This window comes from Hirundo rustica, chromosome 15 (assembly GCF_015227805.2).
Source record: "Hirundo rustica isolate bHirRus1 chromosome 15, bHirRus1.pri.v3, whole genome shotgun sequence".
Taxonomy (NCBI): domain Eukaryota; kingdom Metazoa; phylum Chordata; class Aves; order Passeriformes; family Hirundinidae; genus Hirundo; species Hirundo rustica.
The window spans coordinates 14,957,282-14,983,996 of NC_053464.1; the positions used below are offsets into that span (position 1 = coordinate 14,957,282).

A 26,715-nucleotide genomic window follows, 5' to 3' on the forward strand; every position below is an offset into this window, starting at 1 on the left:
ACAAAAAAATATGGAGAACCTTGTACAAAGTTCCTTTCCCTCCACGTGAGGAAGCTGAGAACAGCCTCAGCTCCTAAATGTTGAACAGCCACAACAACCCCAAGGAACAGGAACAGGGAACAGGAACAGATCCTGGGATTCTGAGCACTAAATCTGGGCGGATTCCTGCAGCCCCAAGGAAGAGCAGACACTCAGCAGTTTGCTTCTGGCATTTTTACCCAGTTCCAGGATTTATTTACAAGCAGCCGGAAAACTTCACACCCAGCCTGAGGTCTTGGCAGTGTCACGAGGTGTCAGGCTCTGAGAAACGTTCTAACCTGCGGAACCAACCCTTAAACCCGGCAGTTAGACTGGGTTTAGCAGTGTTTTGGGGCTAAACTGGGCTTGGGCCATCCCAAAGGCAAAGAGTCTGGAATCTTCCCTTCAGACAAAACTAGGGAATTTTTTGTTTGTTTGTTTGTTTCCAAGTGATTTGAAAGCCAAAAGTACCTAACAGTGAGTCCTGGGCTGCTCCAGCTGCCTGGAGCTCTGGGCACTGCTGATGCCGGGGCTCGGAGCCGGGCTCAGGCTGGTCCCCCTTGGTTCCTGCTGGGAAGGGATGGTCAGGACAAGACGGACACCACGAGGAGGCTGAGGAGCAGGGCAGGCAGGAGGTGGAATGCCATGGCCACGGCGCCCAGAGGGGCTGAGGACGTCGCTGGAGGACAGAGAGGGGATGAGAGCAAAGAAATCAGTGACTGAACCGCTCCTCCACGGGGAAAGCATCCCTCTGTGCCCCCTCCAGGGATTCTCTTCGCCTGCCCAACCATGGCAAACACCAAGCTGAGTTTGGGGGCTTGGAGCTGGAAGATCTTCAATTTTCCTTCCACCCAAACCACTCTGATTCTGCCTCTAAACCCAAATCCAAGAGCCCCGAGGAGGAAGGCCTGGAAGTGCTCACTTCATCTCCTTTGGGATGTTCAGTCCCAACCCCTCCTGTTTAGGGTTTAAACCCTAAAACACCCCCAGCACCTCCTGCTGCACAAAACTTGGTTGCAGCAGAGCAGGAGGAGTCAGGGGCATGAATCAGGGTGGGAAAATGGCCTTGAACAAATCCATCCCTTCCTTCAGGTCCTTTCCGGAACCCAAAGAATTCCTGTCGCTCGCCGTGGCCCAACTGAGTGCAGGAAAACCCCGGGATTCCAGGATTGCTCCTCACACTGGAATTCACCCTGCAGGGCCTTCAGGCTCCTCAGCAGAGCTGCTCCAGTTTCAACCCTCGCTGCAACCTCAAAATGAACCGTGAAAAAAAAACCCAACCACCACGGGCCCGCCAAAAAAAAACCACCTGGGAATTTGGGGGTGACGATGTTGATGTACCCCTCCTGCGTGCCCCCCGTGAGCCCGACGTGGAGCTGGTCCAGCTCCGACTGCCTCTGCAGCTGGATCCAGTCCCGGACAGGGCTCCTGTCCTGCCACCGGGCCAGCTCGGGCAGGTTCATCCCCAGCAGGCCCTGGACCTCACGGGGTGTCAGGTACTGCGAAAAAAAAAAAAAAAATCACAGGGATTGGGATTGGGATTGGGATTGGGAAGGATCCCTCCGGCCAGGGAGATGATGGGGTTTCCATGGGGAGAGCAAAGACAAATTCCCGTGGGTGGCTTCACTGCTTCCCTCAGGGAGGGAAGGTTCCTTCACAAGCTTCCCTCAGGATCTGGTGGCTCCTCTTTTTTTGCTGTCCCCTGATGCCGAATCTCCTGCACACACAGCTGGGGGTTCCCGTCCCTGCTGAAATCTCCGGGATTTCTGCCCAAATTGGCGGCGTTGGCTTGTCTGGACATCCGTGGTCTCACGGGCCTGGCCCCTGCTACTGTGAGAGCCTGCCCTGAGGAAATTCCACTGGCTCTTCCTCCACCCAGGACTCCAAACTATATATTTTTAAAGGAATTTCAGGCCCTTTCTCCGCTTTCTACCGCTCTAACAGAAGAAATCCGGATTTGACGGAATCCGGATTTGACGGAACCGCTCCCGATTTCCGTCAACGGGCAACGCAGCGGAACCCGAGCCCCCGACACCACAAAATGCAAGGAAATGGAGGAATTCCAAGCTGCGGCTCACCATCAGAGACTCCCTCCTCAACGTCACAAACGTGGTGACGTTCATGTTCACGTCGTCCTTGCTGAGAGCCTTGAGGTCCACAGCAGGAGCTCCACCTGGGAGCAGAGCAAGGAGAGTATCAAAGGGTGGGAGACCCCGAAGGAGCTGTGCTGGGTCTCTGCACAAAATGAGGATTTCTCCGAAATCCATCAGGCTGGGGCTGAGGTGCAAAAAAATGTGGATGCTCCTCTTTTTTTTTTTTTTTTTTTTTTTTTTTTTTTTCAATTGGGAGTTGTTTTGTCGGGCATTAAAAAAATCTGTGGAGATGCCAGACAGCGCAAAGAAGGGTGAGAAGGATTTGGGAAAATTCTTGGCTTAACGGGGCAAAAAAAAAAAAAAGAAGAAAAGAAAAATAAAATCAATTTTGTGACATGGAAAAGGGCTGTGAGAGAAATCCTGAGCTCGATTTTCCCTGTGATGGTCTGGAAAAAGATTTGGGCAACTTAAAGCAGGCCCAGAGTGCTTCAATGATATTTTATGCCACCTACAAGTTGGAAAGACAAACTTTTAACAACTTGAACTTTGGAAATTCCTAAATCTTCGGTGGATTTTGATGCCCATTTGGTTTGTGGCAGAGAGTTCTCTTTCCCCACAACGTGCTGGCTGTTTACATACCCAGGTAAGGTAAAATCAGCTCGTAGTAAGCAGGTAAATGGTGCTGGCCAGAGAAAGCCTCTTTGGCTTTCTGGTACAAGAGGTTCTTCGTCTCCTGTGAGCAGGCTGAAGGATCCAGAGATGCCAGTCTGCAGAAAAAAAAAAAAAAAAAAGATTTAGGGTGAAAAAAAGCTGTTATTATCTTCAACCCGATCAATTTTCCCATATTCTGAGTGTTTTTCTGGGATGCTCTGCACAGCACAGGGGATCCCTAATTCCCTAATTCTGGGGAGAGAAGCTGGGAGGAAAAATAACAGCCCAGTTTCCTGCTGAGAATTTGTCCTTCAAGAGACGATGGCTCTGGAGGTGCCCAATAAATTAGTGTGCTCGCCAAGCTGTGATTCATTAATTTCATTTACCAGCCCTTCAGGGGAATTCGAACTGGAAATGCTTAAAAACCACGAGGATGTGGCACTTGAGGACGTGGTTTAGTGGAGACCACGGTGCTGGGTGATGATCTGAGAGGCCTTTTCCAACCTCAACGGCTCAGTAATTCCATGAAATTTAATTTCATTAACGCTTGCACGGATGAAAGCAGGCACAGAGTCACATCTGCAGCCCGCTGGGCTGAAATAAAGAGAGTTTGATTGGAAATCTGAGCCCTGCCTGGCAGGACGGGCACCAGCAGGTTTTAAACCCCGACACACAGCGGGTTCTAAGGTGCTTCCTAAATTCCCTTTCCCTGAGAGCAGAAAAAAAAAGGGAAAAGGATGTGTGGGAAATGGATTAGTAGAGCATATTAATAATTGACTTAAAAGCATTTGTATAGAAAAAACTAACAGGCAAAAACCCACTTATAATGTATTAGAACTAAGAAATAGTTCAGCCTCTAAATTTGATGGCATGAATTGCAACATCCCTCTCGCCCTTCTCACGAGGCTGAAGATGGAATAAAATCTTTAAAAAGCCTCTCAGGAGCCACGTCCCTGGGTCAGAAAAAGCGTTTTTCCGACAAGGATGGGAAGGGGCTTTTGGAAGGAGCCCAGGACACCCCAAGCTGTGACTGACCTGAGGCTGGGGGGGTCGATGGCCCCCAGCTCGGTGGCATTCAGCAGGCACACGTATCTCGTGCCGATGGCATCCAGGGCCGTGGGGTTCAGGGCATTGCCCAGCTCCACGTAGCGTTTAATTGCTGCCGAGGCCTGGAAGGACAATTAATTAGATCAATTTAATCGAATCCGAACTGTGGGGGCTTTTATCTTCTTTTCTTCTGTTAGATCCGGGATCAAACGCTCCGGACACGCGGTTTGTGTTCGGAGTCAGGGGTTTATTAACTCTTATCTGTGTTACAGTCTCAGGAGCAGTGAGTTCTGGCTGACAAAGTGGAGATGTCTCTGTCTCTAACTCTTCACAAGATCTTTTAAGCACTAATTGTCCAATTGCGAGATGACACCTAAATTATTTTTACTTTTAACCCAGTAACCAACCACCCGTGGCCCGCAATGTGAATTTTTCTACCCAGTCACAAAATCCCACCCAAACCCATGAAGAAGATGAAAAAGAACTCAGCCTACGCCCTAAATCTTCCATCTTGCTTTATGTGTATTACTATATTCTAAACCCTTAAACTCTGAGTTTTGCACCCTGTGACATCACGCACTTCCATCCAAACTCCACACCCACAATCCCAGCGCTGTAACTCAATTTTGGGAGCTGTTCCATGGCCTCAGGTCAGCTCAGAGTTTGCCTGGGGGTCAGAGCCTGGCAGCACAGAAACCCTGGAATTCTCAGCGCCCAGGGTTCCAACACCAAATGCGTGATTTCGTCCCCGAAAGAAATGAACAAAAAAATAAAACGGAACCTTTTCAAATCCGTCCGTTGGGCCGCCCAAAACTGCGGCACCAAAGGCGCCTCAGCACCACCTCAGGACCCGCTCAGTTAATCCCAAACAAACCCCAAAACCAGGGAAGCAAAGCCAAGCCCCTACCAGGGAATCCGGGGGCTGACTTTTCAGGAAGGCAGCCAGCGTGTCAGCGGAGCTCATCCTCCAGGTGGAAATCTCCTCTGGGGTGATGAGGGGAAGGAGAGGGTTCAGGTTGGCCAGCAGACTTTCGGGAAAACCGTTGGGATACCTCTGTGGAAGCAGGGCAGTCATGGGTACAGAGCGGGGCAGTGGGAGGGATGAAATGATGATTTTAGTGCTGGTTTCAACTCCCTAAAGGGAGTGGAGGGAGGATGGAGCCACGTTCCCCTCAGAGGTGGAAGGCTGAGGGCCAACAGGCCAGGAAAGCTCTGATTAGACACAGAAATAAGAGATAAGAAATCAGTATCTTCCCAGGAAAGGTGCCCAAACCCTAAGAGAGGAGCTGAGAGACAGTGGAGTCACATCCTTGGAGATCCTAAATAAACCGGGACAAGGTCCTGAGCAACCCCACCGGCGGAAATTGGACATTTTGGGGCTGGTGTTACCTTGTACAGGTATTCCTTCAGCACAGCCAGCTGCGGGATGCTGAAGGGGTAGGTGAAGATGTGGGAGAAATGATTTTCCAGGGAGACGTTCTGGAGGCAGGCGCGCAGCTCCTCGGGGGTGTAGTAGGTGGGCATCAGGTCATCGTTCAGAACTGCCTCTGTTATCTCCAGGTCAGCTGGGCAATCTGCTGAAGCCACGGCAAACTCAGGGTTAAATTAAATCCTTTCCCTCCAAGCTTTGAATCCCAGAATCATCTGGGTTGGAAAAACTTCCAAGGTTGATCCGTGCCCGGTCACCAGCACTGAGTGCCATGCCCAGGAGTTCCTTGGACACTTCCAGGGATGGGGACCCCAAACCTCCCTGGGAGCCCCTCCCAAGGCCTGGGAAGCTCCGGGGTGAGCCCGGGTCCCAGTGGGAATGTCCCTGGATCAGGGGGAGCTCCCGTACCGCCCGCTCGCTTGTGCCGGCGGGGCAGGAGCTCGGCCACCACGGCAGCCAGCTCCTCCCTGGACAGGGGGGAATCCCGGGCAAAGTTCCTCAGCCAGGTGGTTAAAGCCTTCTGCAAGGAAAAGAGGGATCATCAGGGGGGTTTGGGAATCCTGGATGTGCCCCCAGCACAACCCCTGCTCCTCACGCGCCGGGCTCTGAGCCCGGGGATCCTGAAGCAAAAGCAATTCCCTAAATGTTGGGAAGGTCCCTTTGGCGCAGCCCAGCTCCTCACAAAGCACTGGCACGGGGAAGGGGCCAAAGCTGGCCTGTCATCTCTTTCAAGCGATTTGCAAGTCCCCACATGAAGCCGTTCCGAGAACGAGAAGCTCCTTGAACGCAACAATCTGCTCTGAGGGTGAGAAACAAACGCGCCCGAAATAACGAGGGATTTGTCCCTTGAGAATCAGGAAAGAGAACACGTAAACAGCCCAGGAAGAGAGGGATTTGACAGACAAGGAGAACACCTTTTACCAACCGACAGAATAACTGGCAAGAAAGCCACTGACCAGTTAAAGCGGCACACGGGGTTTGTAAACGCTGTGTAAAACAACACACCACCATAACAAAGGAGCCTTCTGAAGATTTCACCATGGCACTCTGAGCATCGTGTGTTACCCTGGTTTTTCTGAGTTTTTCTGAGCCTTTTGATTTTCTTAAATGGAGTCAGATCTTTTTAGTTACTGTACAATACTAAGAGCAGTTTTCTACCTTTCTCACAGATGTAACATAAACAAATCCTTTGTTTTTCATTCTCTGTCCTTTGTTTGCATATTTCTAACCTGAAAACAATTGTAACTGACAACTGGTCTGGCCACTGAGGCTGAGGGGTGGAAACCCCAAAAAGCCAATCTTCTCCTGGACCCACAAATGTTTAAAAAGTAAGAAAAAAACAAAAGGGCTCTCTTCTCTCGGCTCCCTCAGCTGACAGCTGGATCAGAAGGACCTCTGCGAAAATCTCTTGTCTGCGTGTGACTGCTGTGTGTGTCTCGGTGACACATCGCGTGCGTCTCAACGACGACACTGGCAGAGCTGTTCCTGCTCTCTGCACCTGGATCTGCAGCTCCAGCGGCCAGCTCCAGCCCTCCCTTCCCACAGACCTCCATCCCCGGCACCAGGCGGCTGCAGCGCAGCCTCGCGCCCGAGGGGACGTTTCCAAATAAGGAGAAAGGGTTCAGCTTCACCTCAAAAGACTTTTAAGGAAGAAAAACCAGAACCTTCCGTGCCCTTCTTACTGTGGTTGGCTCGGTCTGTGGCCAAGACAGGGGCACCTGTAGCTGTTCCTCAGAAATGCAGCTGTTTCTGTCGGGCAGCAAGCCAAAAGCCCTCCAAAAACATCCAGTCCTTAAGAAGGAGCGCAGAGGCGCTCAGGGAATTTTGGGGTGCCTCAGCCAGGTGTGAGGGGCTCCCCTGCGCCTGCACACGGCTTCTGTTTTGGTTTTTGTACCGTTCGTTATTTTCTCTTTAATTAAAACCTTTCGCTTTACAGAACACGCCCGAAGAGCTGTCTCACAAACGTTCCTAAATGCATTTCTGGGAAGCTGCAGGCCAGCCCTCGGAGCTTGATACACCTTCGTGGGGCTCAGAACACGCCTTCCTTGGAAAGCAGCTATGTAAAACTTCTGACTTCCTTTTATCCTTGCCCAGGTCAGGATTAGTACACGGGAAACTTAGGTTTTGAGTTCAGACTTGGAGGTTTGTTATTTCTTATCTATTTACAGACTCATTTACAGACTCGTGAGCTCTGACGAGCAAGTTAGAGAAACGGGATAAAATGGAGTACTTTTAACTCTTTCCAAGGTTATTTTAGTGATAATATACCCAATAACGAGGTGAAACCTCCATTATTTATACTTTTGACCCAATAATGACCACCCAAGACCTGCAATGTGGACCTTTTTCACCCAGTTACAGAAAACCACCCAAACCCATGAGGAAGAAGGAGGAGGAGAAGAAGGTGAAGGAGAAGAAGGAGAAGGAGGAGAAGGAGGAGAAGGAGGAGAAGGAGGAGAAGGAGGAGAAGGAGGAGAAGGAGGAGAAGGAGGAGAAGGAGAAGAAGGAGAAGGAAAAGAAGGAGAAGGAAAAGAAGGAGAAGGAAAAGAAGGAGAAGGAAAAGAAGGAGAAGGAAAAGAAGGAGAAGGAAAAGAAGGAGAAGGAGAATGAGGAGAAGGAGGAGAAGAAGGAGAAGGAGGAAGAGGAGAAGGAGGAGAAGAAGGAAAAGAAGGAGAAGGAAAAGAAGGAGAAGGAAAAGAAGGAGAAGGAAAAGAAGGAGAAGGAAAAGAAGGACTCAGACAACACCCAAATTCCTCCATCTTAGCTCACATGCATTACTACACTCTAAACCCCCAGATGCTCAGTTTCCAGAATTCCAGCACAGGAACCGCTGGAAGCAGGCCGGCTCAACAACCCCCAGCAGATTTTTGGGCACGCTCCAAGCCCCAGCAGCGCTTCCCAAGCTCCCCCAGCCCGGGGTGAGGAGCCCACCTTGGGGATCTGCTGCAGGACGCCGTGATCCAGCGCGGGGATCAGCCCGCTGAGCTGGCTCAGGGTGAAGGCTGACCACGCTGCAGGAGGCCTGCGGACAAAAACGTGTTCCACAGAAGTGAAAACCTTCTCAAAGAAATGGTAAAAGGTAATTTAATAGGATTTATTTGTATTTTTATATATATTTTAATATATATATATTTATATTTTTATATATTTTATATATATCTATATTATATATATTTTATATATATCTATATTATATATATTTTATATATATCTATATTATATATTTCTATATTTCTATATCATATCTATTTCTATATTTCTATATTTTATATATTTTAATATATTTATATAAATATATATTTATGTGTATAAATATATAAATATAATTTTTTTATTTATAAGGTCTTCTAAAACATCATTTAAACCTCACTATTCTAACTAAGCTCACCGATTAAATTCCCGCAAGAAAGTAAAGTTATAAAAATAAAAATCAGCTTACACATATATAATACGTAAGAACAGTGGTTGTTCTTACATATTACAGAGAGATATATAATAATGAAGAATAGCAATCTACTGTTATTCACACCCACAAAAATAAGAAGTCTATCCCATAAAAATGCATAAAGAAGAAATGTAAACTATCTAGAAAGAACAAAAATTAATAAATATATACACTAACCATTATTAATAAGAAATCAACTGAGTTTCAATAACTTCCTATTAAATTAAAACACCTCCTAATAGCATAGAAAAATGAGCTATAAACAATAAAAACTCAGTTCGTCTACAGGAAAAAAACCAAGTGCTTCATCTAACACAAAACTACAACAAAAACGAGGGGAAATGAGCAGGAATCAGTTCTCAGGGAAGAACAGAACTGAAAACAAACCGCCTTAAAACCCCGCAGGGTTACATCCTTGTCACTTGTGACGTCAGGAAAACAGAGTTTAAACCCTAAAACACCTCGAGCACTTCCTGCTGCGCAAATCCTCATTGCAGCAGAGCAGGAGGAGTCAGGGGCATGAACCAGGGTGGGAAAATGGCCTTGAACAAACCCATCCTTTCCTTCGGGTCCTTTCCGGAACCCAGAGAATTCCTGTCGCTCGCCGTGGCCCAATTCAGTGCCAAGATCTCGGGGCAGCTGATACAGGAAGGAAAATATTTTGCTTCCCCTGCGTTAGAATCAGGGATTTCTCAAACATCTCTCACGGGACAGGTGGAGGCAGGAGGTTTCCTGGAAGCCTGTGCCTGTCAAACATCTCGAACGCACCTGTGATCACCAGGCCAGGCAGAGAAGTTCGATCAATTAAAAACAGACCAGAGTTTTTCATAAAAAGCTTTTATAACGAGCAAGAGAGACGCAGAAGTGGCCACGTATTTTTCAGGGCGATTTCACCCAGGCCTTTCAGCTGAAATAATTTCAACTAAAAAAACGTAAAAGACCCCATATAAAACTCAAAAAAAAAAAAAAAGTTTTTTGGGGTTTTTGATCGAGCTGCTTGGCTGGAGTTCCCTCAGGCCTTGACAGGACCATGGGTTTGATGAAGGGAACAGCCCAGGAGAAGGAGCCATACCCAAAGGTGGTGTTGCCAGCGCTGAGGACGTCCCTGATGGCCTCTTCTTGCTCAGGCAGGAAAGATCCACAGTGGCTCAAAGCCTCCAGCAGCCTCCCCCCCGAGCTCCTGATGTGGTCCCCACCCAGGTCACACAGCAGCCGGCCCAGAACCTCAGCGCTCTCCTCGCTTACTTGTGTGCCAGGGATTTTCTGGAACAAAGGCAGGGGCATTAACTGGGATGGAGCATCCTTGGATCCCAACCACTGCAGGATCCCAAATTCCTTCCCCATCCCAACCCCTGCAGGATCCCAACTCCTGCCCCATCCCAGTCCCTGCAGGATCCCAACTCCTGCCCCATCCCAGTCCCTACAGGATCCCAGTCCCTGCAGGATCCCAACTCCTGCCCCATCCCAGTCCCTGCAGGATCCCAACCACTGCAGGATCCCAAATTCCTGCCCCATCCCAGTCCCTGCAGAATCCCAACCCCTGTCTCATCCCAAATTCCCTGTCCCATTCCCAAATCCCTGCAGGATCCCAACCCCTGCCCCAGTCCCTGCAGGATCCCAACTCCTGCTCCATCCCAACCCCTGCCCCATTCCCAAATCCCTTGCCTCATCCCCAAATCCCAGCAGGATCCCAACCCCTGCTCCATCCCAGTCCCTGCAGGATCCCAAATTCCTGCCCCATCCCAGTGCCTGCAGGATCCCAACTCCTGCTCTATCCCAACTCCTGCTCTATCCCAACCCCTGCCCCAATCCCAAATCCCAGCAGGATCTCAATCCCTGCCCCATTCCCAAACCCCCTGCCCCATTCCCAAATCCAAGCAGGATCTCAACCCCTGCTCCATTCCCAAACCCCCTGCCCCATTCCCAAATCCCAGGGGGATCTCAATCCCTGCCCCATTCCCAAACCCCCTGCCCCAGTCCCAAATCCCAGCAGGATCTCAATCCCTGCTCCATTCCCAACCCCCCCGCCCCATTCCCAAATCCCAGCAGGATCTCAATCCCTGCTCCATTCCCAACCCCCCCGCCCCATTCCCAAATCCCAGCAGGATCTCAATCCCTGCCCCATTCCCAAACCCCCTGCCCCATTCCCAAATCCAAGCAGGATCTCAACCCCTGCTCCATTCCCAAACCCCCTGCCCCATTCCCAAATCCCAGGGGGATCTCAATCCCTGCCCCATTCCCAACCCCCCCCGCCCCATTCCCAAATCCCAGGAGGATCTCAATCCCTGCCCCATCCCAACCCCTGCCCCATTCCCAAATCCCAGCAGGATCTCAATCCCTGCCCCATTCCCAACCCCCCTGCCCCATTCCCAAATCCCAGGAGGATCTCAATCCCTGCCCCATTCCCAACCCCCCCGCCCCATTCCCCTCTCCTCGTACCAGACACTCCAGAGCCTCCCGGAGCAGCCGCTGCCTCTGAGGGGCCTCTCTGGGCAGAACATCCACGTTTGCCCTCCCAACGTTGGCAAAGAACTGCCTGCAGCTCCCCGTGGCTGCGTAGTCTGAGGGGCTGGGCGGACAAACTCCATGAATTTTGGGGAATGAGATCCAGCTCGGCACCCCCCGCTGCCTGACAGAACATCTTCCACCCCTGCACGCTGAACCCCACGAGCTGCTCCAACCCAGTTCTCTCCTGTGCCATCCAATCATTTTTTAAAAATCCCTTCGAGTTTAAAACGGTTCTTTAAAAATCGGGTTTGGCCTTAAGGAATCCATCTTAAAGCTTAAAGCTGTCCCGGGTCTGGGTACAGAACCACAGTGGGAAGGTGCTGGAGGAAGGGAATGCAGTTTATTCCCTGTTGTAAGGGACAGGCACATTCAGCGGCCTGGAAATCCTAAAAATTGGTGGTGGGCACTGCCTGGGATGGGGCAGCCTCAGCTTCTCTGGGAAACCTGGGCCTCCCCACCCTCACAAGGAAGGGTTTATTCCAGTAAAATATTGACTAATAACTAAAATAATAACATAAGAAATGAAACAATAAATAATTTTATTCCAATAAAATAATACCTTCCTTCAGCTTTCTGCAATCCCATATTTTTTTTTTTATTATTCCCCAGAAAAAGGCCCAAGCAACTCTGAATTATAAATCAAATTATTCGGGCTGGTTATGAGCTAATCCTTATTTTTCCCCACGAAGTGCTAAGGCAGCATCACGAAAACCACGGCACAGTTACCTTAAAAACAGCAGCAGTTCTTTGGGATAACTGTCCAAATCCTTGGGAATCCCGTGCAGGGTCACCATCTTCAGCAGGCAGCTCAGCTGGGAGGACACCAGAGATCCCATCGAAGAGAAACCAGCAGGAAACACAGGGAAGAGATAAAACAATGTGGAGATTTTTACAAGACAAAGACGGGGAAAGAGATGGAAATCAGAGGGTTTGGTCTTCTCATGACTTCAGGGAGATTCCGAGCTGTGGGAAGGACCCACAGGGAACACCCAGTGTCCTGACACCCCAACAAACCCCCTGCTCACCCTCTGGGGGAAAAACCTTCCCCTAAAATCCATCCTCACCCCCCTGACACATCCCTGCTCCAGCCCCTCAACTCCAAGGGTTGTTCTGGCCGAATTTTGTACCTCCAGGACAGCACCAAACCCTCGGGGACGTGGGGATTACCTGGTCCTGTCCCAGCCTGACCTTCCTCTTCCTCATGGCTTTGGCCAGCTCCTGGAACCTTTCTGCTCCCACGGCGCCGGCGGCTGCGCAGGTGAAGCCCTGGAGGACAGACTGGGAGAGCCTGGGAATTCCCAGCAGGAAAATCAGAAGGGAAAGGCCTTCGGGAAGGTGAATTCAGAGCAGGACACCGCTCACCCCGCTGCTTTTATTTCCAGATATTAATCACGGGTTTTGTAATTTTCGTCTCAAATGAGTCAAAAGCGGCATCAGCCCCTCCGAATTAATCCCTGGAACTGCCCTCTGGAAGGCTTGGAAGTGCATTCCCTGCCTGGAAATGCATTCCAGAGCCAAGGTGGAGCAAGGTTCCAGCTGCAGCCTGAGCCAGCAGCACCATTTCAGAAAGAAAACGTGGGAGCATCTTGGTAAATCTCGGTGTTCCCTGTCTGGGTCGGGGCTCACATCCCGCTTCCCATCTGCTCCCGTGGATTCCACGGGGCGGATGTGCCACATGCACCACGGGAAACGTGGGAATTGCCGAGGAAAACAAAGAGAGAAGGGAAGGAGAGGAGGGAAGTCTTCACCTGCTGAAGTCAGGCTCCGCCTTCACCACATCCGCGAAAAACATGGCAGCCTGGGAGGGAAGGGCAGAGCTCAGAGGTTTTCCAGGGAAAATGGCTCCAGTTCCAGGGGGATTTGCGGAATTTGTGGCCCCACAGAGGGCAGGGCTGGCAGGGAGGGGAAGAAGGAGCCCAGCCCCTCATTACCTGGTCTCTGGTCCACGGTTTATCGTTGAGATCCTGCACGTCTGGCTCCTCTTCCCCAAAAACAAGCAGGGATTTGGGGATGTAGCTGGCCAGAGCATTGGGAATGAGCTTAACCAGCTCAGTGGGGCGGTCAGCCCTGGAGGAAACCTTGGAAAGAAAGAACAAACCAAGGGAATCTCACCCAGTTTTAGCCCAAATCACGGCAATATCAGAACCAGAGAATCGTTTAGGTTGGAAAAGACCTCCAGGCTCGAGTCCAACCTTGAATTAACCCTGCTCCGTTTCTGTTCTTTCCCTGGGAACATCAACTGGGAAGCAACTTCTGGGACCACCCCACAAAACAAATCCCCCCTGCTCAGTCCCCAGGAGGCTGAGCAGGGCGAGGACGTGGGCACAGAGCCGGTGACAGGGCTGGAGCGGCTCCTCCTGCTGCCACCCAGCCTGGCCGTGCCGGATCCCGCAGGGAACGCTGGCCAGCTGGGGCACACCTGGCCCCAGGTAAGCGCTGCTCCCAGTCCTGCTTTGGGAGGCCTGAGGAGATAAACCAAGGTCACCTTTTCCACCAGGGTCCTTTTCAGAGCAGAGGGCAGGGAGTCCACGCTCTGGGCGAAGCCTGGCAGCTGGATGGCCTCCAGGACAACTTCTGGGGACAGACTCCAGAGCGTGCTGCTGTTGAGGCCACCCACCAAAGTCCCCAGCTCTGCCAGGCTCTGTCCATCCAGGATCTGCCAGGGAATCCCAGAAAAAAAAAAAAATCAGCTCGGAGAAGACCTTTGAGACCCTCGAGCCCGACCTGTGCCCTGTCCCCACCTTGTCCCCCTCCAGACATTCCCTGGACACCTCCAGGGATGGGGACTCCAAACCTCCCTGGGCACTTCCAATGCCTGAAACCCTTCCTGTTGCTTTTTATCTTCTTTTCTGTCAGCGTCGGGATTAAATGGCCCAGACAGATTTTTGTGTTCGGACTCAGGTGTTTATTAATTCTTATCTGCGTTAGAGTCTAACAAGCCGTGAGTTCTACAGCACTTCCAGCTAACAAGGTAAAAAATTGAGTTCTATCTCTTTCTCTACAAGGCCTTTTAAGGATAAACTGTCCAGTTAAGAAATGGCACCTAAATTATTTTTACTTTTACCCAATAACCGACCACCCTTGGTCCGCAATGTGGATTTTTCTACCCAGTCACAAAATCCCACCCAGACCATGGAGAAGATGAAAAAGAAGGACCCAGCCTACACCCTAAATCTTCCATCTTGCTTTATGTGTATTACTATATTCTAAACCCTTAAACTCTGAGTTTTGCACCCTGTGACATCACGCACTTCCATCCAAACCCCACACCCACAGTCCCAGCGCTGTAACTCAATTTTGGGAGCTGTTCCACGGCCTCAGGTCAGTGCAGGGTTTTTTTGGGAGGTCAGAGCCTGGCAGCACAGAAAGCCTGGAATTCTCCGTGCCCAGGATTCCAACACCCTCCCAGGAGGAGATTCCCCGGATTTGTGGAGCTCTGTACCTGGTAGCCCGAGCGGAGCAGTTTGCTGACGAGAGCCCTGGACTGCTCAGCGCTCCAGCCACGGACGCTGCCCAGGGCTGGCAGAGCCGCCTCCAGCTGCTCCTCAGGGATCTTCTCCTGGATGCTGGACACCGAGAGCCCCAGGGCAGCCTGGCCCAAGGCTCCCAGCACCGCTGGGGAGAAATCCTCCCAATCCCTCAGCAGGGAGGAGGCGACCTGCGGGGGACCCAGGGAGAGAGGGCAGGGTCAGGGGTGGCAGTGACTGCACCAGGTGATTGCTACACGAGGAGAAGGGTCTCAGTTTCACCCCAGGAACTCTTGAGGAAAGAACTCTAGAAGTTTCTACACCCTCCTGATCACAATTGGCCAAGACTGATAAAGTCTCTTTAGCTGTTCCTCAGATAAGTAGCTATTCGCTGTTGGGCTGTTTGCCAAAAAAACCCCTAAATATTTATAGTTTCATACTTAAGGGAGAGCACCAGGCTTCTCAGTGCATTTTTGGGGTGTTGCAGCAGGTGTGTGGGACCCCTCCCTAAGCCGTGAGCAGCTTTGTTCTTTTGTTTTTTCTGTTATTTTCTTCTTTTATTAAAACCTTTTTGCTTTTCCAAGACACACCCGACCACGCTGTCTGGCAAAGTTATTTTAAACCATATTTTCTGTGAGGTGCCGGAGGTGTTGAACCCTCACAGGGCTGAACACATCTGGCTCTTCTAAATACATTCCAGCTCTTCCTACTGACTCCCACAAACATTTGGATGTCCTAAACCCCCGGATTTCTGCCTCGGGTTTTCCTGCCGAAGGCTGTGGAGGGAGCATTTCCACCACTGAGGACACGAGGGGATGAAAATCCAGGGAGAAACGGCAGCAAGGACACGAGGGGATGAAAACCCAGGTGGACACAGCAGCATGGACACGAGGGGATGAAAACCCAGGGAGAAACGGCAGCATGGACACGAGGGGATGAAAACCCAGGTGGACACGGCAGCAAGGACATGAGGGGATGAAAACCCAGGGAGAAATGGCAGCATGGACACGAGGGGATGAAAACCCAGGGAGAAACAGCAGCATGGACACGAGGGGATGAAAATCCAGGTGGACACGGCAGCATGGACACGAGGGGATGAAAACCCAGGGAGACACGGCAGCATGGACACGAGGGGATGAAAATCCAGGTGGACACGGCAGCATGGACACGAGGGGATGAAAACATAGGTGGACACAGCAGCAAGGACACGAGGGGATGAAAACCCAGGTGGACACGGCAGCAAGGACACGAGGGGATTAAAACCCAGGGAGAAACGGCAGCATGGACACGAGGGGATGAAAATCCAGGGAGAAACGGCAGCAAGGACACGAGGGGATGAAAACCCAGGGAGACACGGCAGCATGGACACGAGGGGATGAAAACCCAGGGAGAAACGGCAGCAAGGACACGAGGGGATGAAAACCCAGGGAGACACGGCAGCATGGACACGAGGGGATGAAAACCCAGGTGGACACGGCAGCGTGGACACGGCAGCATGGACACGAGGGGATGAAAACCCAGGTGGACACGGCAGCAAGGACACGAGGGGATGAAAACCCAGGTGGACATGGCAGCAAGGACACGAGGGGATGAAAACATAGGTGGACACAGCAGCAAGGACACGAGGGGATGAAAACCCAGGTGGACACGGCAGCAAGGACACGAGGTGGCCCAGAGGAGGGGACACGGGAATTCTGTGCAGGTGAGAGCATTCCCAGCGCTCACCTGTAGTTCCTGCGATGCCAGGGAGGAGGGAACTCTCCCTCCAGGCGTTCCCTTGCTCCAGGGACAGCTCTTCCCGAGCCTCTGGGCTACTCCCAAAGCCTCCTCCCTGCTCAGGTTTCCCACTGCCCTGGGGCTCAGGTAACAAATCAATCTGTCGGGGAGGCTGCGGGGACAAAAAGGAGAGGCTGCCGCTCAGAGAGGGGCTTTTCCCTCTTTCCCAGGCACGTTTCCCACATCGTTTTAGCATCTGCTGATGGGCAAAGCTCCAGCTCGGAGAGCTGAAAAGCCCTGGAGGCGCTGCTGGGCGTCAGCCGGAGCTGGCACGGCAGGGAAATCATCTCCCAGGAAAAGGAATTTGGGGTCTGGCCCTCCTCAAGACAGAGGGCAGAGGGGTTGTTTGGAAATGGAGCCTTTAAAGAGAAAGGGAAAACGAAGAAAAAGCCTTAAAGGGAAAGGGAAAATGAAGAAAAACCCTGAAAGAGAAAGGGAAAATGAAGGGAGTACTTAAAGGGAAAGAGAAAATGAAGGGAGCCCTGAAAGAGAAAGGGAAAATGAAGGGAATACTTAAAGGGAAAGAGAAAATGAAGGGAATGCTTAAAGGGAAAACAAAGGAAACCCTGAAAGGGAAAGGGAAAATGAAGGGAATCCGGAAAGGGAAAATGAAGGGAACCCTGAAAGAGAAAGGGAAAATGAAGAAAAACCCTGAAAGAGAAAGGGAAAATGAAGGGAACACTGAAAAGGAAAGGGAAAATGAAGGGAATGCTTAAAGGGAAAACAAAGGAAACCCTGAAAGGGAAAGGGAAAATGAAGGGAACCCTGAAAGGGGCTGAAATGAAACCCCCACTCAAACTCTTGCTGTGCCACAGTCCCGTGCTGAGCCATCCCAGGAAATGAGATGCCAGCAGCCCCGTACCTTGAGAGTGGAAAAGCAGGAGCAGAGGTCAGGAGGAGGGTGTAGTACAGAGCAGTCTCCCTGAGCAAGGTGAGGTTCCCAACCATCTCCATATTCACCGGATCCCTGGCAAATTTTTGAAGCTGAGGAGTGGGAAAAAGAAAAAAAAAAAAAAGAAAAAAAAAATCAAAAGGGAAAATGATTCAAGCTGGATCCTTCAATCCTGACAGTGACACGGGACAGTTTAAACCAACCTCAGGGGTTTTCACATGGGTTTAAAGCTGTGCTGGGGTTTATTTTTTTTGTTGTTGTTTTCAGGTAAACACTGGGACCTTGATCAGGTTTGGGGTTGCTCCTCTCCCTGCAGAATTCCCTTTGTGAAACCAACTCCTGTGCAAGCCCCTCTCATTGCGTGATGGGGGGAAATAATTGCAGTGGCTGTTTGTTCCTCGAATTAACAAGAGAAATATTCCTGGCGGCAGGAATCCCAGGAATTTCAGGGCCAGGTTGGAGACAGGGATTGGAGCACCCTGGGACAGTGGGGTGGAATGGGATTGGTGACCCTTGAATCCTTCCAGCCATTCTGGGTTTCTGATTTCACTCTCTGTAAGGGTCCCCACTCACTGTCGGCTCATCCCCAAAAAGCTGCAGGTCCTCCACAGTGGCGTGCTCCAGGAAGGATCCCAGGTAATTCCGGAACCAGGCAGTGGAATTCAGGCTGGGAATGGCCTCGCTGTAGCATTTCTGGCTGGATTCTGCAGTCACACACACACACACAGGAAAACACACACACACACAATGTGGGAATACAGCCTGGCACTGGGGCAGGAGCCCACAAATCCCCACAAAAAAAAGAATCCCAGCCCTCCAAATATTCCACCCCCAGCCCCTTTCTTCCTCCCTCCAAAGGCACCAGAAGGATTTTTTGCAGGATGTGCATGGAAGCTCCTGCCTGGGTCCCTGCCTCGAGCTGGATTCTTCCCTCCCAGGACCAAGCCCTGCACAAGCAGCAAACGCAGCGGATTGAAATCAGCACAGCCCTGGCCGTGCTGGTTCAGTAAAACCCCGGGTTAATAAAGCCTCCAGCCGGGAAAGGATTCCCAAATCCACCCATTACTGACATTCCCAGCCTGTCTCCGCACAAAAACCCTGTGAAGCCTCAGCCCTGTGACAGAAAACCAGGAAAATCCCAGGGAAATCCCAGGGAAATCCGGTCCTTTACCATCCTGGGTGAGGAAGTGCTTGATCCCAGCGTAAAGATTCCTCTGCTCCTCCACGGGGAGCTGGGAATAGATTCCATCCAGGGCAGCCACTCTGGGAAAGGGAAGGGAAAACACCTCAAACATGGCTGGGCTCTCAAAAGAAAACATCGATATCCTCGATCCCGTCCTTTTCCAAAGGGATTTTGGCACCGAGGGGACGTTCCACACTTACAGCTGCCGGAATTCCTCGCAGGACACATCCTTGGCACGGAGGCAGCCGAAGACCCGGGGCTCCACCAGGAATGGCTCAAGTCCCTCGCGGAGCCACTGGAGCAGCACCGGGGGGGTCCCAATTCCAGGAACTCGGAGCAGCCTCTCCCACAGGCCATTCATGAGAATCAGGCTCCACTCCAGGGAAAGGGGCACCTGGGAGAACTGGGAGCAGGAGAGGGGAAGAAACCCATGGATTCCAGGGAGTTCTGACCAGACATCGACACGAATCCAAGCAAATCTGAATGCCGGGGGTGGAACCTGTTGGCTGGAATCTCTCCAAAATAAGATTAAAAAAAAAAAAAAATCTGGGAACTTGAAATAAAGCCTTTTCCTGGAGAGCAAACACAGCAAAAATTCCCTGGATTTGAGGGAATTCCTTCCCAGGGGACGCTCACCTGCTGGCTGAAGGCGGTCAGGGAGGCCAAAAGCTTCCTGGCATCGTATTTGGAAAAGAACAGGATGGAATATTCTGGATCCACAGCTGTGGTGGGTTTAGAGGCCAGGCAGGAATATAAGGACGTGAGGAAATCATCCTGAAGGTCCTGGAGCCAAGATTCCTGGAAAAGAGAAGGGAAATGTAAATAAAGCTGATAATGGATGGGGAGGTATTTAGAGGGGAAATTATCCTCAGGGAGCTCATCCACACCTGGGCATTCGGGAAGGGATTCCTCCCTCGAAGGGGAGGTGAAACACTGGCACAGATTTTGAAAGATTTATTAAAAAAAAAAAAAAAATCCCAAAATTTTATCAAAATTTCAAAAAAAATTTGATCCAACTAGAAACTCCCATGGGTAACTCTTTAATTCCCCATTTTTTTTTCAGGCAAACAGTTTACAAACAATAGAATTAAAAAAAACCCAAAAAAACAAAAAAACCACCCAAAAATCCCAAATATTGGGACTGCAAAATATGACAAATATTTGCAGAAATGACATCTTTTTGTTAGCACTAGCTACCAAAAACCACAAATTGCTGTCAATCCAACTGCAGTTACTGGCAAAAACTTAAGAGATAATGACAAAAGCAGGGAAGAAAATAAACCTGAAATAGTCCAGGTGGCATTTTCCACTCTGCAACCCCTTCCAATTGTGCTTTTTTTTCTTTTTGACCCCTTCCAATCATGCTTTTTTATTTTTTTTTTACCCCTTCCAATTGTGCTCTCTCTTTTTTTTGACCCCTTCCAACTGTGCTCTATTTAATTTTTTTTTCTACCCCTTCCAATCGTGCTCGATTTTTTATCCCCTGGCCCAGGGTGACCCTCGTGCAGAGATTTGTTTTAGTGCTGTGATGTCAATTTTTAAGAGCCAGTTTGATTTGGAAAATCCCTTTGCCCTCGTTCCCTTCTCACTCGAAGGGTTTGGAGAAGGAGATCCCCGTTTCCCAAAGGTCCCCAAAGGTCTCTGTGAGGTTTGGGCACTGTGGCACAGAGCAGGTGTCCCCTGGAGGGTGGCATTGCCACACCCCGGGGTTGGCAAAGCTTTGGCTGCTCCACCCCAAGTGCCACCAGGGCTGGTTTTTAGGGCAGAAGTGACAGAATTCCCGAGGAAAACAAAATCCCAGCGCAGGGGGAAGCAGGGGATGGTCCTCACCTGGGCACAGGCGAGTTGGCCAAAGGTGAGGCTGCACGGGGACCTTTGGCCTCGGGCCACCTCCAGGAACTGCTCCTGGCTGGCACTGGGGGAACAGGGACAGAGCTGGGAACACAGGGACAGTGCTGGGAACACAGGGATAGTGATGGGGGAACACAGGGACAGAGCTGGGAACACAGGGACAATGATGGGAACACAGGGACAGAGCTGGGAACACAGGGACAGAGCTGGGAACACAGGGACAGAGCTGGGAACACAGGGATAGTGCTGGGGGAACACAGGGACAGTGCTGGGAACCCAGGGATAGTGCTGGGAACACAGGGATAGTGATGGGAACACAGGGATAGTGATGGGAACACAGGGATAGTGATGGGAACCCAGGGATAGTGCTGGGAACACAGGGATAGTGATGGGAACACAGGGATAGTGATGGGAACACAGGGACAGTGCTGGGAACACAGGGACAGAGCTGGAGGAACACAGGGACAGAGCTGGGAACACAGGGACAGAGCTGGGAACACAGGGATAGTGCTGGGAACACAGGGACAGAGCTGGGAACACAGGGATAGTGCTGGGGGAACACAGGGACAGTGCTGGGAACCCAGGGATAGTGCTGGGAACACAGGGATAGTGATGGGAACACAGGGATAGTGATGGGAACACAGGGATAGTGATGGGAACCCAGGGATAGTGCTGGGAACACAGGGATAGTGATGGGAACACAGGGATAGTGATGGGAACACAGGGACAGTGCTGGGAACACAGGGACAGAGCTGGAGGAACACAGGGACAGAGCTGGGAACACAGGGACAGAGCTGGGAACACAGGGACAGAGCTGGGAACACAGGGACAGTGCTGGGAACACAGGGACAGTGCTGGGAACACAGGGACAGAGCAGGGAACACAGGGACAGAGCTGGGAACACAGGGACAGTGCTGGGAACACAGGGACAGAGCTGGGAACACAGGGACAGAGCTGGGAACACAGGGACAGAGCTGGGAACACAGGGATAGTGCTGGGAACACAGGGACAGAGCTGGGAACACAGGGACAGAGCTGGGAACACAGGGACAGAGCTGGGAACACAGGGATAGTGATGGGGGAACACAGGGACAGAGCTGGGAACACAGGGATAGTGCTGGGAACACAGGGACAGCGCTGGGAACACAGGGACAGTGCTGGGAACACAGGGACAGAGCTGGGAACACAGGGACAGAGCTGGGAACACAGGGATAGTGCTGGGAACACAGGGATAGTGATGGGAACACAGGGATAGTGCTGGGAGAACACAGGGACAGTGCTGGGAACACAGGGACAGAGCTGGGAACACAGGGACAGAGCTGGGAACACAGGGATAGTGCTGGGAACACAGGGACAGAGCTGGGAACACAGGGACAGAGCTGGGAACACAGGGACAGTGCTGGGAACACAGGGACAGAGCTGGGAACACAGGGACAGAGCTGGGAACACAGGGACAGTGCTGGAGGAACACAGGGACAGAGCTGGGAACACAGGGACAGTGCTGGGAACACAGGGACAGAGCTGGGAACACAGGGACAGAGCTGGGGGAACACAGGGACAGAGCTGGGGGAACACAGGGACAGAGCTGGGGGAACACAGGGACAGAGCTGGGAACACAGGGACAGAGCTGGGAACACAGGGATAGTGCTGGGAACACAGGGATAGTGATGGGAACACAGGGACAGAGCTGGGAACACAGGGACAGTGCTGGGAAAGGATGGGCTGGGAATGGGGAAACTGGAGGGGGAACTGGGGGGAAACTGGAGGGGGAGTGGGCTGGTAATGCTGGAAACTGGAAGGGGAACTGGGAGAGGAACTGGGAGGGGAACTGGGAGGGGAACTGGGAGAGGAACTGGGAGGGGAACTGGGAGGGGAACTGGGAGAGGAACTGGGAGAGGAACTGGGAGGGGGCAGGAGCAGTGAGGCACCGGGGCAGGACGGGGTGAGGAGATGAGAGCAGGACTGGCTGGGGACAGCTCCAGATGTGGCCTGGCCCCTGAGCAGCGCAGGGCACATCTGGACAAAGGAGCCCCAGGCACCCGCGAGCCCCTGAGCAGCGTTTGGCCCCTGGCTGTTCCCCCAGGAAGGATCCCAGGCAGGATCCAGCCCTCCAGGAGCGGAGCCCAGCCCGGAGGGGATGAGGAGAGCTGGCAGCAGGGACAGGGAGGGTGGCACCGTTCACCCCCAGGTATAAATCAGGTCGAGTGAAGGGCTGGAGCGGAGATGTTCGAGCCCCACTCGGAGCCAAGATAAGCTCAGCAGCGGTGCCAAGGCTCTTGGCTGCCTCCCCAGGGCCTGGCCCTGCCTTTCTTTGTCCTGCACAGACACAAAACCCCAGCCAGGCACTGTTTGAACAAGTGCAACCAGAGCCCTCCCTGCCCCGCACGCAACCCCGGGGCTTTTTGAGAGGGGAAAAAAAAGTCACAAAATCTGGGTTCAGGGGGATTTTGTTAGCCCACAAAACCAGGATCCCACCCAAGGAAATGCTGCCACACGAGGGGATGGCTCACCTACCTCTGCACCGAGGCACACAGGGCAGATTCTGATCCCCAAAAGGAAAAAAAAAAGGAGAGACAAAGATGAGGAACTGTGAGAGGAATTGGCACGAGAACGCTCTGGGAGTTCTCCTGAGGGAGAACATTTGGAAAGGGACTCACCATTGACGGGGGAGCTGGAGCACTGCACCAGGAGAAAGAGAAAAGAGAAAACAGAGGGCGTTAAAATGCAGATCCAACATTGTTTGTGACCTCTGCAGGCAGGCAGGTGGGATGGGGATGTGACCTGGACACACCCAAATCCCAAATCCCGAGCTCCAGGACGTGTTGGTGGCTCTGTGTCTCAAGCAGCTGGGAAGTGCCAGCTTATCCCATCCCTCAGGCACGAGGAGGGAATGTTCTCCTGGGGCTTTGAGCGTGGTTCCAGAGGAAAAGGGGGGGGCTGGGACTGATTTTTGAGGTCCCTCCGGGCCAAACCCTCCCGGAATGTTTCAAGCGCGCGGATTTGCCTTACCAGCTGTGTCCCAGCAGCGGCTCCCTGCCACCCTGCAAGACAAAGCGCCGTGGTTTCAGAGCAGAGCCGGCCCAGAGCTCGTTCCCACTGGATTTTAGAGCTGGTTTTGGAGCCAGGGTTTCACGGACTCCCTCCCGCTGCGCTCCCCGAGGGGTGACGGCCACAGAGTCCTCCCGTGCCCCCCCAGCTCAGCCTGGCTGTGCCCAGCCGTGTGTGGGGTTTGTGTCGTTAATATTTGGTGAGGAGGGAAGCCACCTCCAGAAGTGATTTTTTTTTTTTTAAAAAAAGAAGAATCGTTAACGACTTTTTCTGCGCTTAACAGAATTAATCGGTGATTACTTATGAATACCGACACCTTGTTAAACTGCTAAAAGAAACGAGCAAATTCACATGTTAAAAATTAGCAAACCAAAACCACGGCTAGGTGATGAGAGGGATGTCCTGCGTCTGTCCCCAGAGGGCAGAAAGGACACCCAGGGATGTGGAAATGTCCAAGGATTTCCCTGCTGCACAGGCAGGGATCAGCAGGAATCACCAGGGCTGTCCCTCCCTGTGCTTTTGGCTTTGGTGCTTCGGTGTCCCCAGGTGGGAGCTGCAGCCTGGGATGAATTTCACTGATTCCTCAAATGGATCAAACCCCCGGCGCTGGTTCGGGAATTTGTCCCTCAGCCCAGTCCTGCCCCGGAGCCCGGCAGGGATTTATGGGGAAAAGCCCAACTGCTCCTTCCTGGCAGCTCTGCACAACTCTCCATCCCTCATTTCCCGACCTCCAGAGGGATCCTGGTGGCGACTCCCCGCTCCCTGCGCATCCCACGGCGCTGGGAAATGCCGGGGTGGGAGCCCAGGGATGGCACACGCGGGATAAACCCGGCAGCAGGGAGATTCCCCGAGCTCAGCACCCCTCATGCACGGAGAAAAGGGAAAGGTGGAGATCCCAGAGGTCCCTGGAGGGGCAGAACGTTCCAGAAGGATGGGACGCAGTGAGGGGCTCTGCAGCTCCGCGGTTTGATGGCACAGCCTGAGGGAGGAGGCTTTCCTGGGGCGGATGAGCCCGCAATCCCAAAAAAACCTGCGCTGGGAAAGGGGGTTCTAAAGCAGCCTGGATGAGGAGTCCATTAGCACAACGCCTTTCTCAATTCCCTGCTGGTTTTGAACGATTTAATTAATGGGGAGCGGCCACTAGTGAACATTTAATTAATGGGGAGCAGGAGAGGGGCTGAGGACCAGGGCTGGAGGTTCAGGACACAGGGAACGGATTGAAACTGCCAAAGGGCAGGGATGGGCGGGATTTGGGGCAGGAATTGTTCCCTGGGAGCGTGGGCAGGCCCTGGAATGGATTTCCCAGGAGATGCCCCATCCCTGGAAGTGTCCCAGGCCAGGTTGGAAGGAGCTTGGAGAGTCCCGGGGTGGTGGAAGCTGTCCCTGCCCTGTGGGGGTGGGTGAGATTGAAGGTCCCTCCCGACCCGAACCATTCTGGGATTTATTGTTCATTGAACAGGGAGTTAATCAGATTTAGCTATGATTATTCTTTAAGTGTTTTCTCAGAGCAAGAGGAACTGAGAGCACACAGCTCTGAACAGACAGGAGAAGAATCAACCCCAAGTGGGACCTTCCCACCCTGTTTATCACCAAAACCAAAATATTCGCACACAGATCCAGCAACCAAGAGGACAAGGAGAGGCTGGGGGTTTAGAGCAAACCACCAAAGTCACATTCAGGGGGCTGGCAGCACAATTCCCCCTTGTGAGGATGAGCTCCGGCACGGAAAACCCTGCTGGCACAGCCCTCCCTCCAGAGCAGACTCACCCAGCAGGAGGAGGAATCCCAGCCCCGGGAGCAGAGGAGGCATCTCGGGACAGCTCTAGGAATCACCTTAGCCCGGCCAGGAAGAACCGAAGAGGAACAAATTAATGCCAGCCCCAAACTCTGAAGAGGGAACGTAAAGGTCACGTGGAAACCCAGACACGCCAACACCCTTCACAAACCCTAAAATTAGCCCCAAAAGCAAGGGGAAAATACAAAACAAAACAACAAACAAACAAACAAACAAACAAACAAACAAACCAAACCACCAGACCTCCTGAGGGTCCGGGAAAGCGCGTGCAGGGTTTGGAGTCAGTGAGGGTTTGGAGTTAATTTCGGCGGCTGGTGGTGGCAGAGGGACGGGAGGGGGTGGCACTCACCTGCGGGCGCCGGCGCTGCTGGGCACGCTCCGGGCATAGCGGGCTCCTTTTCAGCCGGCCAGCCGGGTGTGGCACTGCCTCCTGCAGCTGATGGGGATGGATCGGGAGCCCCGGGCACACCCCCGGCTGCCTGGGAACGCGCACGGGCTGCGGGACAAATAACCGGGCTGTTGGGCAACGCCTGGCATTCCTGGGACGGGCAGCGAGGCGGGCTCGCTCCCTGCACGGGAAAAATCCGTGTGTGCCCGGGGGTGGATCCCGGATGGATTCACTCCCTGCACGAGGAAAATCAGTGTGTGCTCAGGGATGGATTCACTGTCTGCATGGGAAAAATCGGTGTGTGCTCAGGGATGGATTCACTGTCTGCATGGGATAAAAATCCGTGTGTGCTCAGGGGTGGATTCACTCCCTGTACGGGAAAAATCCGTGTGTGCTCAGGGGTGGATTCACTCCCTGTACGGGACAAAAATCCGTGTGTGCCCAGGGGTGGATCCCGGATGGATTCACTCTCTGTACAGGATAAATCAGTGTGTGCTCAGGGATGGATTCACTCCCTGTACGGGACAAAAATCCGTGTGTGCTCAGGGGTGGATCCCGGATGGATTCGCTCTCTGCACGGGGAAAATCAGTGTGTGCTCAGGGATGGATTCACTCCCTGCACGGGATAAATCAGTGTGTGCTCAGGGGTGGATCCCAGATGGATTCGCTCTCTGCACGGGGAAAATCAGTGTGTGCTCAGGGATGGATTCACTCCCTGTACGGGACAAAAATCAGTGTGTGCTCAGGGATGGATTCACTCCCTGTACAGGATAAATCAGTGTGTGCTCAGGGATGGATCCTGGATGGATTCACTCTTTATACGGGATAAAATCAGTGTGTGCTCAGGGATGGATCCCGGATGGATTCGCTCTCTGTACAGGATAAATCAGTGTGTGCTCAGGGATGGATTCACTCTCTGCACGGGATAAATCAGTGTGTGCTCAGGGATGGATCCCGGATGGATTCGCTCTCTGCACGGGAAAAATCAGTGTGTGTTCAGGGATGGATTCACTCTCTGCACGGGAAAGATCAGTGTGTGCTCAGGGATGGATTCACTCCCTACATAGGATAAAAATCAATCTGTGCTCCCAGGATGGATTCACTCCCTGCACGAAATAAAAATCA

General features: G+C 52.1%; 1 protein-coding gene across 1 annotated transcript; it reads right to left on the reverse strand.

The window, feature by feature from the left end:
* Positions 1-223: 223 nt before the first annotated feature.
* Positions 224-25,247, reverse strand: LOC120759717 (mesothelin-like). Its single transcript, XM_040079275.1, has 28 exons — positions 25,175-25,247; positions 23,369-23,400; positions 23,017-23,038; positions 22,874-22,901; positions 20,340-20,424; positions 19,146-19,307; positions 18,710-18,912; positions 18,498-18,589; positions 17,900-18,030; positions 17,297-17,418; positions 16,384-16,546; positions 14,634-14,849; positions 13,677-13,847; positions 13,123-13,269; positions 12,940-12,989; positions 12,359-12,479; positions 11,918-12,003; positions 11,123-11,252; positions 9,756-9,946; positions 8,170-8,260; positions 5,647-5,758; positions 5,199-5,383; positions 4,717-4,863; positions 3,798-3,931; positions 2,751-2,878; positions 2,097-2,191; positions 1,328-1,517; positions 224-697 (listed from the first exon to the last, which is right to left on the reverse strand). The coding sequence occupies exons 1-28, from the start codon at positions 25,215-25,217 to the stop codon at positions 603-605; spliced, it is 3,372 nt and encodes a 1,123-aa protein (XP_039935209.1). The 5' UTR covers positions 25,218-25,247; the 3' UTR covers positions 224-602.
* Between the last annotated feature and the right edge of the window lie 1,468 nt (positions 25,248-26,715).